At 48.6% G+C, this 12,031-nt stretch overlaps 1 protein-coding gene across 1 annotated transcript in view; it reads left to right on the top strand.

The window, feature by feature from the left end:
• DPF3 (double PHD fingers 3) overlaps nt 1-12,031 on the top strand; it is a 256,158-nt gene that overhangs the window by 153,100 nt on the left and 91,027 nt on the right. Inside the window, exon 6 of the mRNA XM_032624903.1 lies at nt 2,068-2,146. Within this exon, the coding sequence (XP_032480794.1) occupies nt 2,068-2,146 (79 nt within the window). The remainder of the gene's footprint in view (nt 1-2,067; nt 2,147-12,031) is intronic.

The following is a 12,031-nucleotide window of genomic DNA, read 5'->3' as shown; positions in this document are numbered from 1 at the left end:
ACCTCCTCCCTGAGTCTGCTGTTGCCTCTGTCATTCTGCTTGACTTGCTTTCACCTGCTCCCAGGCGCCTGTGACAGGGCTGCGGGCGGCACACGTCAAGCTGTCCCCGGCTTCTCCAAGGGGGGCTGGGGGCGGGGCGCGGGCAGCTGAGGGTGACCACCCTCAATGTGGGCAGGCGGGGAGGCCTGTCAGTGCCTCGGGGTGACTGCCAGTGCCGCCCAGCTCCCTCTTGGGGTCAACTCTGAGTAATGAGGGCGAGGGGAGGGGACTGCGGGCTGGTGCGTGTGCAGGGGTGGGGGGCGGGGAGGCTAGGAGGGGAAGTGCCCTGGAGGGGAGGGAAGGAGGGAGGTGGAACTTTGTAATTTGTTTTGGAAAGAGACAGCCGAGGAGGTGGTGGCCTTGGTAGCTTGGCAGGTGGTGTTGATTGTGAAGGGTGTGTGTTTGGGGAGAGTGTGAGCCCCCGTAGGGCTGGGGTACAGGCCTTTCCACTGTGACATCCCCAGGGAAACTGTGTGTGTGTGTGTGTGTGTGTGTGTGGGTGGGTGGGTGGGTGTGAGCAACTCAAGGCCTTTTGACCATGAAGTACCCCCGGGGCTCACTTTTCCAGACCAGGCCCCTGGGACTGCCCCATTTACCCTGCACACCAGGTGTTGCCATGTTTTATTTCTCATCTGCTGCACCTTCTTCTCTGTCCCCAAAGACCCCAGCAGGCCCTTTCCTTGGTTGGGAAGTTTACTGCTACTCATTACCAGAGAATGACCTGGAGGAGGCTAGGGTGCTACCCATGTGACCGGTGTGGGACTTACAAAGGTCTAAAAATAAACCTTGCCATGTTCTTGTAGCCACTGTCCTGGGGCTGCACAGCCGCCAGCTCCTTCTCTGGCTGCTCTTTTCTATCCTTGGAGGTAGAGCCCATCCCACCCTCACGCCGGATGATGCTGGTGGAGATGCACACAGGGTGGGGGTCTCAAGAGTCCAGCCCCAGGAGAGTGTGGGGTGTCAAGGGCTCTTGCCACTGGCTGGAGCCCCGAGGCAGACCACACAGGGGGGCCTCAGTGGAAGCTTGCCCTATGGAGTAGGCTGAGCAGGGCGGAGGGGAGCTCACTCCCCGATGCTAGGCCTGGCTGCCTCTTTTTTTTTTTTTTAAAGCATTTTCTGGTCTATCTCATCTTTTTAAAAAAATTATTTTATTTATTTTATTTTTGGCTCTGTTGGGTCTTTGTTGCTGCACGCAGGCTTTCTCTAGTTGCGGCGAGCGGGGGCTACTCTTCGTTGCGGTGCCCGGACTTCTCACTGCGGTGGCTTCTCTTGTTGCGGAGCACGGGCTCTAGGCACGCGGGCTCAGTAGTTGTGGCTCACGGGCTTAGCTGCTCCGAGGCACGTGGGATCTTCTCGGACCAGTGCTCGAACCTGTCCCCCGCGTTGGCAGGCGGATTCTTAACCACTGCGCCACCAGGGAAGCCCTGGCTGCCTCTTGAGAGACTTGAGCTGGAGGGGAGCGTGAACACAGGAGTCTGGGGTGATAGCTGCATTTACGCTACTTGCTCTAATTCGCCCATTATCTGGGCAGCTGAGGGGAGCTGGGTTGGCACCCACATGTGGTTTCAGCGAAGCTGGCTAAGGAGTTGGAGGAAGAGATCCTAGGGGCAACAGCAGAGGATGGGAATTCTGACTGCTCAAGGCTTTGCAGTCAGACTGTCCTGAGTTTGCCTCCTGGCTCTGCACTTAGTGAGCAAGTGACCTTGGGGAAGCTACTTAACCCCTCTGTTGCCTCAGTCTCCTAAATCTGCAAAATGGAGATAATAGTAGCACCTGCTTCTTGGAGTTGTGAGGATTCAATGAAGTGATACGGGTGAGTAGCTGAGTGATTTGGGTAGGTTACCTAGCATCCCTGGGCCTCAGTTTCCTGGCCTGTAAAATGGGGTTGGTGTATGAGAGACTACAAATATAGTATAAAGTTGAATGAGGAGATATGGGTGAAGCGCTCAGGGCCTCACAGAAAACGTGCTCAGGAACCGTAGTGATTGTCAGCATAACAAGCATGCCAATATTCCCGTGTCTCCCCAGGCCCGCGGCTCCACAGGTGGCAGAAGGAGGCACGACGCCGCCTCTCAGGAAGACCACGACAAACCTTACGTCTGTGATAGTGAGTATGGCAGACGCTGCCTTCCTGCCCCGGCCCCATGCTTCCTGTGCCGCCCCAGCCTCAGGCTCGCTGGCTTCTGCTCTCGGGCCTGCCTGCTGCTGCCTCACCGCAGTCACGCCCTGACCTCCCCTCGTTGCTGCTCCAGGCCCTGGTGTTGCTTGCAGGAAGGAGAAGCAAGCCCGGAGGCCTCCCTGCCCTGTGCTCCTCTCCCTGCAGCGCCCTCCTTCGTGACTTTCCTCCGGCTCTCTCTCTTTCACTCTCTGTCTCCTTAAGGTTCATCCTCTATTTCTTTCTCTGTTTCAGAGAATTCAAACAAAAGCATAACTCAAAATCCTCCAACAAAGGTACTTGGCTCCTGTGGCTTTTCATTTGTTTCCCTTTAACTTCCTTTCTCTTTCTCGCTCTCCTGTCCCAGGTGGGGCAGGTTATGAATCTTTCTCTGACCATGACTTAGTTTAATAAATGGCCCTCGATCCATCTCCAGCTTCTCTTGCTTGCTTCTGAAACATCTATGGACAAGCGACTGCCTGGCTCCTGGGTTTAGGGTCTGCAGACAGAGATGGGGAGGGGCCAAGGGGCAGAGCAGCGGGGGCGGTGGCAGTGGGTGGACCTCCAGGGACCTGCAGCTTTCCGAGGGATTGCTGTCAGCTTGAGAGAGCTTTTGTCTTTCTCACCTATCAGAGCACTGGGGGGTGGATTTTTTTTTTTTTTTTTTGCGGTAAGCGGCCTCTCACTGTTGTGGCCTCTCCTGTTGCGGAGCACAGGCTCCGGACGCGCAGACTCAGCATCCATGGTTCACGGGCCCAGCTGCTCCGCGGCATATGGGATCTTCCCAGACCAAGGCACGAGCCCGTGTCCCCTGCATCGGCAGGCGGACTCTCAACCACTGCGCCACCAGGGAAGCCCCTGGGGGGGGGGGGGTGGATTTAAAAGCCTTGCCTTAGGGACGTCCCTGATGGTCCAGTGGTTAAGACTCCACGCTTCCATGGCAGGGGGCCTGGGTTCAATCCCTGGTCGGGGAACTAAGATCCTGCATGCCGTGTGGTGCATCCTTTCCCTAGTTATCTTCTCACAATATCGGGTGCCATCTGCTCGCTCCATGGCAAGGGCAGCCCTCGAAACCTCTCTCCCTGACCATCTCCCCTTCCCACCTTCTCCTCTCTGAGGAAGCAGAGCTCCGCCGTGGGCGAGAAGGGGCTGCAGTGAGGATGGCAGCGGGACCGCTGAGGCAGGGCCCCGGGCACAGTGGTTCCTCGGGCGTCCTGCCCGTCTTGCCAGTGTCTGCAGTCTCTGTGAAAGTGGGAGAGACCCAGGGGAAGATGGGGTGCAGGGAGTACATCGGGGGTGGTGCCCTTTTCCTCCCTCTTCACTGGCCTCTTTTGATTTCAAAAAGTTGTTCTGTGCCCGGTGGGGTGACAGCTGGTTGGAGAACCTTTTGCTAGAAGAACTCAAACTCCATGACCCCCACTTGGCTGCTTAAATACACCGTGCTGATGACATTCCTGAGACGACTCCTGCAGGTAACATCTCCATCCCAAGCCGAGGCCGGTTCAGCATGAGGAGGGAGCAGGGCATGGGTCTGATGTCTCTCGGCAATACCAGGAGGTGCCTGCTTCCGCCTGGGTCTCGCTTCCTGGATGGGGTTCAGTTTTGTTCTGATGTATAAAAGCCCAAGCATGCTAGCCCTCGGAAGACTGATTCTGGGCTGGGAAGGGTCCTTCAGACCCCCAGGGGGCAGGCTTTCCAGCTGTGTCTGGCCAGAGCAGCCCAGATATCAAGAAGGCCAAGAGCTGCTTTGGCACTGGGCATTGCCACTGCATTCCTCTTTCAAAAAGCTGTATTTTCTTAGGTGATTTTCTGCTACCGCAGATAGTGGCATTACCTTTCACGCTCTCTCTCCAGCTTTCATTGGGTTCTCAGCCGGAAATAATCCCAGACACACCTGTGCGCCCTTCTCCACCCTCCCCTCAGTTCCTGTCTTCCCTGCCTTTGCCTCCTTAGTGTTGAATCCGCGCAGCGCCCTCGCGGGTGTCCCTGTCTGGCCTGGCTCACCCCCCGCCCCCGAGCCCCTGTGGCTTTTGTTTAGGGCTCTCAGTGCCATGTGCTGTTTCCTGTTCCTCTCCCCACGGGCTCTGTGTCTCCTCCTGTTTACCCTGTGGAGCTTGGGAGGCCTGATTGCAGGCCTGGTGGCAGCTTTCTGGAAGTCTCAGGGGCTGATGTCTTGGCTCTGCCTGCACAGGCGCTGCCTGCTTTTTCCTCCCTCGGCGGGACAAGGTCTGCCGTGGAACGCCCGTCTCTATCCTGGCTCTCTTAGGAAATTGTGTGGCAGCTCAGTGATTAATAGACTTTATTTTTATCTGGTGCCCTTCAGACATGTGATCCTTTGGGATACGAATGACCTTTGGAGAGGTCACAAGGCCCACCTCCCACCCCACCCCAGCTGAGCAAGGAATGCTTTTAATAATCTCTAATGCATCCTAAGTAGAGAGGTGTCTTGTCAACTCCTTGAATGTCCCCAGGGATGGTGTTACCATAAGCTGCCCTTTCTTCCATGATTCCAACTGTGCTTTGAATGATTGTTTTTTCCTTAATAGGAGCTGAAATTTTTCTCTCCTACAGGCCCGCTTAGCTTTTGTGCATCTTTTCCCAACAAATAGGCACCTTCAGGATTTCGTCTATGCTGGAGGCCCTCATGACATCCCCTTGTATTCCTGGTTTACCTAGGGACGCATCCCATAATTTCTGCGTTGGCCCGCTCAGAATTCTCTTCCAGGTTTAATTTAAGCTCAGCACTTTCATTGGAAGTAGCACCCAGGCCAAGTGGTTCAAAGAGTAACAGACACATTTCCTTGTTTATTTTACACGTGGGCTTTTAACACCACCCACATCTGTAGAGAATAGAAGTAACTGGCCACCCCGTTGCACTGTGTACCATCTCAAACACTTCCCACTCGGTGCCTGTCCTGACCCCCGGGCCAGTGCCTCTCCAGGTGTGTGCTCTTTTCTACTTCCTCATTTGATTTTTCCTGCTTCCATAAATCACTCTGTATTTGGCCCTATTGAGTCTCCATAAAGAGATACAATAATATGTGACTTCAATATGCAAGATTCAATAAAGGTAAATTTAAAGACATTGCCCAGTAGTTAAATTTAATTCACCACAGATTCACAATCCCTGCCATTTTTGTATTGTCTATGGATTGATTTGCATAATCTCCACTCCATCTTTCGAGTTATCTATGAAAATATGAGGCCACCTTGGACCCCACCACCTCTTTCCGGGTTTCTGTGGAGTAGTTGTAGCTATTTTTCAGATGTGATTGTATTTAACCATTCCTGGTGTATATTCCTATATAGTTGTCCCGCTCTGTTCTCAGTCCAAGCTTCCCTTTCAAGGTGGGTGGTTGAAACATTATCTTAGCTGCTAACTTCAGGTGATAGATAGTTTGCTTGTTACCTTTCACTCAGCCCTTGAATTTATTCCATCTCAGAGAAATATTGAAATCATCTGAACATAATTTATTTTTTCCCCAATCCATGGTGTGTGTGTAGATGAATACTTCATTTTCCAGCAAGTAACCAATCTCTATTAATTATCCTGAAAGTTTACCCAGCTTCAGGATTAAAGTTCTGTTTCTTCCCTTTCAACCTCTTGCCAAAGGGAAAGTGTTCATTCCCTACAGCAAAACACCTACATGTGACTTTGTAGGAAAGGCTGTTGGTGCTGGTCAAAGTGTGGACCTGGACCACCTGGGCAGAGATAACTGAGATGTTTATTAAAATGTGGATTCTTGGGCCTCACACCAGAGCTCCTACGTCAGAATCACTGGGAGCAGGCCTAGGAATCTGCATTTTTGAGAGCTTCTCAGGCAATAATTATGAATACTGATTTCTGAGAATGACTGGTCTACTGCATTCAAATTCGAAGGCTTCTGGCCTCTGACTGATCAACCCTTTTATTATTCCCTGTTTTTTGCATCTGGAAGTTCTGGAATCTCCAGGAATTCTCCAGGCAGAGTGCCACCAGCTTGCGTTGCTGTTTTAGTTGGTCTCTTTAGAATCTTTCCTTTCCTGTTCTTTCAACATTGATATAAAACTCATTAGTCCGAAATAAAATTCAGCAACCCAGTACTTGACTTTAGTTTACTTAATGGCTTTAAATCCCAATAATGTAATGAACTCCCTTTTATAGGTGAGATGATAACTGGGGATAGACATATGAAAGAAATCCTTGGGTTTGGGCTACTGAGATATTTTGAAAATAATTTCAAGAGTTTGCCATTTCTCTTCCTAACTGTTCCCAGCTCTGGATTTTCTGTTAGCATCACTGGGGAAGACTCTTGATGAGAGACTCACTTTTCTATTTTCTTTGTTCAAGGAGCATCATAGGAAAGAAGATGGTGGTGATGGGGTGATGTTCAGGGAGAAGGAGAACATTTTGTCTCTAAGCTTCAGCCGTTTAGGGAGGAACAAAGCACCCATTTGCCCTTCTGCGGGGCACAATGGAAGTGATTTGTGAAGTTTTTTTTTTTTTTCCTTTCCCAATTTTTTCTTTAAAAAAAATTAAATTTAATTACATTGTAGAAAGAACACTTAACCTGAGACCTACCCTCTTAAATTTTTAAGTGCACAATATATGTTGTTCAGTAGGGGTACATTGTTGTACAGAAGATATCTAGAGGTTTCTCATCTTGCTTGATGGAAACTTTATGCTTGTTGGTTAGCAATTTCCTATCACCCCCTCCCCACCAGCCCCTGGCAACCACCATTCCAGTCTTCGATGCTTTGAATTTGTCTACTTTAGAGAACTCATATAGGTGGACTCACGCACTATTTGTCTTTCTAGGACTGGCTTATTTCACTTAGCATAATATTCTTGAGGTTCATCCATGTGATTGCGTATTGAATAATGCAATATTCCTTTTAAAGGATGACTAATATTCCATTGTATGTGTATACCACATTTTCTTTATCCATTCATTCATTGATGGGCGTTTAGATTGTTTCCACGTCTTGGCTAGTGGGAATAACGCTGCAATGAACATAGGAGTGTTAATATCTCTTTGAGATCTTGATTTCAACTCTTTTGGATAAATACCCAGATGTGGGATTGCTGGATCAGATGGTAGTTCTATTCTTAATTCTTTGAGGAGCCTCCATACTGCTCTCCATAGCGGCTGCATCATTTAGCATTCCCACCAGCAGCGCACGAGGGCTCCAACTTCCCCACATCCTTGCCAACACTTGTCTTTTGCTCCCAGCTTTTTCTGATTACGGTGATAACCCCTGCTGATGGGTACTTGTGTGTGCAGAGCACTGTGCTAAGCATTTCTGTAAATCCGCACACTAAACTTGAGAGGCAGGGACAATTGACCTCACTTTAGGGAGAAGAAACAGGCTCAGAGGGGTGAGGGGACTTGTCCAAGATCACACAGCCGGTTAATGCTAAAGCAGGGATATGAATCCTCATTTCTCCAACTCCAGAGCTGACACACCCCAGCACATCTCTGCACAAACATCTGGCTAAATGTGCCTTCCTCCAAACCAGTATGGAGTTTGGCTGTCCTAAGAGCTGAGGAAAAACATGCTTTAACTGTGAATGAATGAGCACTTGCTCATTATTTTTATTTTTTATTTATGAGGTGAAGCCCTGGCTACTGTTGACAGACGGCTTCCAGGTGTCAGATTGGTAAGCTGGAGTCAGGCAGTAATTATAGCTGAAGTGGAATGGAATAGTTTACATAATTTTGAGCCTTTTAAATTTAAATCTATTAAAATCACTCTGCCTCCCACCCCTAACTGGGTCATTAGGGTAGCTTAGTGACAAAAGGCAAACAGACGTGACTGAAGCCCTCCTGGGAACTTGACACACCTCTGAGTCATGTCAGGTATTCACACATCAGGAGTGATCCCTTTCAACTCAGCCTCCACATCAGCAAGAATTTTGTCCTCTACCACCCTCATCCCACAGACGTGTATTTTCGATCGTGTGGCCTGTGACTTCACAGTGTTTCCTCCCTTCTAGAAATCTGGTGCGGTGTAACTCTGTCCAGTTGGGGCAGTGTCAGAATAGGGTCTGGGTTCCTCCCTGCCCTTCTGGGTGGTGTATACCCCAGGGAGAATGTATGGGGCAAGAAGCAGGGTCTGGGGGTGTCGTCTTTGTTCCACCCCTCAGTGGCTATGGTACCACTTTCCTCATTTGTCAGTGATGGGGAGCTCCTTCCTTGAGTCTCTAGAGCTCCTCAGTCAGCCGTCTCCCCGCGCCATGAGCTCCATTCTTCTCAGCTTAACACTGAGGCTCTTTTCCTGAGAGATAGGATGCTGGGCCGTGGGATATCAGGAGACCACCCCGCGGGGCCGAGAGCAGCCTGGATTGGCGCATGGGGCAGGCATAGTTGCTCCCAAGGCGTTCTAGAAACTCTGCTTGACCTCAACCTCCTTAAAATCACTCCGGTTTCCCCCATACCTGAGTGCCCAGGAAGAATCAGATGACTACTGCAGTCTTATTAAAAAAAATTTTGAGGGCATTAAGGTCCCCCATTCTCTAAGGCTCACGTGCTTTTCTCTTCAAGCTGCAGTGGTAAAAGCCAATAACGCGGCCTTCAGGCTGGCCGCCCTTGCCGCTGAAGGGAAGCCGGCCTCATCCCTCAGTTGTTGCCGCTATTATCTTGCAGGTTCTTGCGTGGGGTGCAGCGGGGGAGGGGTGGGAAAGGCTCCGTGCTCCAGAAACTTGATTTGTGGAGCAGGGCCTGTGGCGTGGGATTGATCCCTGGAGACTGAGTGCATTTGTTCCTGCAAAGCTGGGTCTGTTTAAATATTTAAATGTCCTCGCTTCATGGACACAGGTTGCAGGTTGCCGCAGCAGGGCTGGTAGGAGACAGGGCTGGGGAGAGGCTGAAATTTCTCATTCATGCCCTCATACCCTCTAGCTCTCTCAAGAACCTTGCCCGTTGACCACCAAACCTAGGTTTGCCTTTTCTGGGCTATAACTCACACCCTCTTTTATTTATTTATTTAATTGGAGTATAGTTAATTTACAGTATTGTGTTAGTTTCAGAGGTACAGCAAAGTGACTCAGTTAAAAATATATTGTTCTTTTTTTCAACTGTTTTCCATTATACGTTATTACAAGATACTGAGTATAGTTCCCCATGCCATACAGTAAATCCTTGTTGTTTATCTATTTTATATATGCTAGTATGTATCTGTTAATCCCATACTCCTAATTTATCCCTCCCCCCTTCCCCTTTGGTAATCGTAAGTTTGTTTTATACCTATGTGTACACCCTCTTGAATTACTTTCTTATCCAGTCAGAAACAGTATACGTTCATTGCAGAAAAATCAGAAATTACAGATAAGCATAAAGGGAAAAATAAAAATCACCCATAATCTTACTCTTCAGAGGTAATTTCCACTTTGTTTTGTTGTATCCTATTTTAGGGTTCTCGCTGTCTCTGTTTACTATACCCTCCCCCCAATAAATGATACATACCACTTTAACCCATCCCCCCCACTCAACAACACATGAGGACCATCCTTCCATGTCAATAAGGACATTTTTATGACAACATTTTAAGGCTATATGGTGTTCCATGATATGGCCATGCCCCAGTTTGCTCAGTCATTGTTCCACTTGTTGGATGTTTAGACAGTTTAAAATTTGTTCACTATTAAAAACAATATTGCAGCTATATCTTTGCATAATGCTTTTATTATTTCCTAGAAGCAGAACTGTGAGGTCAAAGTGCCTGGTGCACAGCCTTTGATTTCTCTTATTTCAAGTCCTGGTGGGGGGTCAGGGAAGTGGGTTAGCAAGAGCTGCACAAAGAAGGTGCGCTGACTTTGGAGTGAGAAGCCTGAGGTCAGATTGTGGCCCTGCCACTTGTTAGCTTGTTATCCAGAATTTTTCGAGAAAATTGTCTTGCTGCTGGGAGTGTCCATTGTCCTGAGGTGTGGAGTGAGGATGTACACGGTTAGGAAAGCTACATGTGATAATATATATTAAAATGTTTGCACATGGTATGTGCTTAATGACTGTTTCTTCCACCTTTGCTTTTTCCTTATTTCCTCTGTCACCAATGTAGTTGGCAAGATAAGGCTGATATCCCAGGAAGAGATAACACAAGCAGTTTTCATTGAGTAGGCAGTGAGCACTGCAGGAATCCAGGGGAGGGAGTGGTCTGGGGCTGGGGACCGGTATGTCAGAGGGTGCTTCCCTAGGATGCCAAGCAGGTCCTCAGTGAGGGTGTATTGAATTGACGGACGTCTCCAGGGAAGGAGGGGTATGTGGGAATCAGCCGGAGGTAATAATAATAATGGCAAGTTTGTTGATTTATAATATGGGCCTGGAATGTTAGGTTTCATCTATATTAATTCTTTAATCCTTGAAAAATACCAGGAGATAGATGGCATGATCATCTCCATCCTACAGATAAGGATTCTGTGGAGAAAAGGGGTTAATTAACTTTCCTGAGGTCACCCAGTGAATAAGTGGCAGATCCAGGACTTGATCCCAGTTAGCAATCTCTCTCTCTCTCCCCTGCAATCTCCCTATCCCCCCACCCGTCACTCATCTCTTCCTGGAATCTACCTTACCTTGTACATAACTCTGCATAGGCTACCTCTCACATAGTATGATAACAGTTTGTCTATTTGTCCATTCTTCACGCTAGACTGTGAGCCTTCTGAGGGCAGAGACTGTGTCATATTCAACTTGCATCCCAGACCCAGCACAGTGGCTGCTCCCAAAATGTTGAATGTGGGATGCACATACCAGGACAGAAGATAGACCAGCATGGCTGAAGCAGAGTGTTTGGGTAGGGAGATTGAGGGGCACAGAGCTGGATAAGGATGCTGGGAACATTAGACTGAGCTGCTTAGAGTTTGGCCCGTATAGTCAATGGTGAATCATGGATGATCCTGGAGACGTCTCTGGAATGGTTAATCTTGAGGATTAGGTGTTCAGGGGAGAGAGCCTGAAGCCTGTGGCTAAGAGGAGCCTTTTCCAGTCAGGAAGGAGAAGACATGAAGTCTGGACAGTGGTGAGAGCAGGAACAAAATGGATGGGGCAAACAAGCAAGACTTTATGAAAGAAAAATCCACAGAACCTGGCAGAGGACAGACAGTATGTGGGGTACAAGAGAGAGGGAGGTGGCAACAGGGACTCTTCAAGTCTTGAAAGTCTTGAGCTTGAGTAATGGAGACATGAGGGAGGCTTAACTGGAATATTCTAGAGGAGGAGGAGGTAATTTGGGGAAGTGATGAAACTTTGACATATGGGTTTGTGGACATGGCAGGACATCCAGGCAGAAATGTCTAAAATATGCTAGTATACATTTGTTTTCCCAAAGTTCGTGAGGATCTTATACCGGTGTCGCAGGTGGATGGGGGCCTGCTTCAGGTAAGGGTCATTGAGACGCACTTGGTAGGTCAGGACTCACAAATCAAGGATCTGAAGGAGCGTTTATGTCAGATATTCATCCCGAGATCCCCAAAGAGAGCCCACTGGCCAGATTCCCAAATGTTTGGAGGCTACTATACTTTATGATATTGCATCTGATTTTTTTGCCTTTCTCTGTTTACCTTCTCCAGAAATGTTGACAGTAATATTTAATATTTAAATTATTTTCCATGAAGATTAAAAAAAAGAATGATATTTGACTCTTTAAGTGAATTAAGGACATGCTAATGTATGATTTCACTAGAATCAGGAATTAAAGACACCACCTCTCTAAGGGATGGTGGCCCAAAGAAGATGGCTCTTGAATCAGAAGCCCAGGATTTGAGTCTTTGCTACAACACTCCCTAGCCACGGCCTAGGACAAATCACGAAAACCTCTCTGAGCCTCAGTTTCTTTTTCTGTCAAGTGAGGGCAATAAGATTG

Source organism: Phocoena sinus, chromosome 2 (genome assembly GCF_008692025.1).
Source record: "Phocoena sinus isolate mPhoSin1 chromosome 2, mPhoSin1.pri, whole genome shotgun sequence".
NCBI lineage: Eukaryota > Metazoa > Chordata > Mammalia > Artiodactyla > Phocoenidae > Phocoena > Phocoena sinus.
Note: the sequence above shows the minus strand (reverse complement) of the source record. Positions and strands in the feature narration are given on the sequence as shown.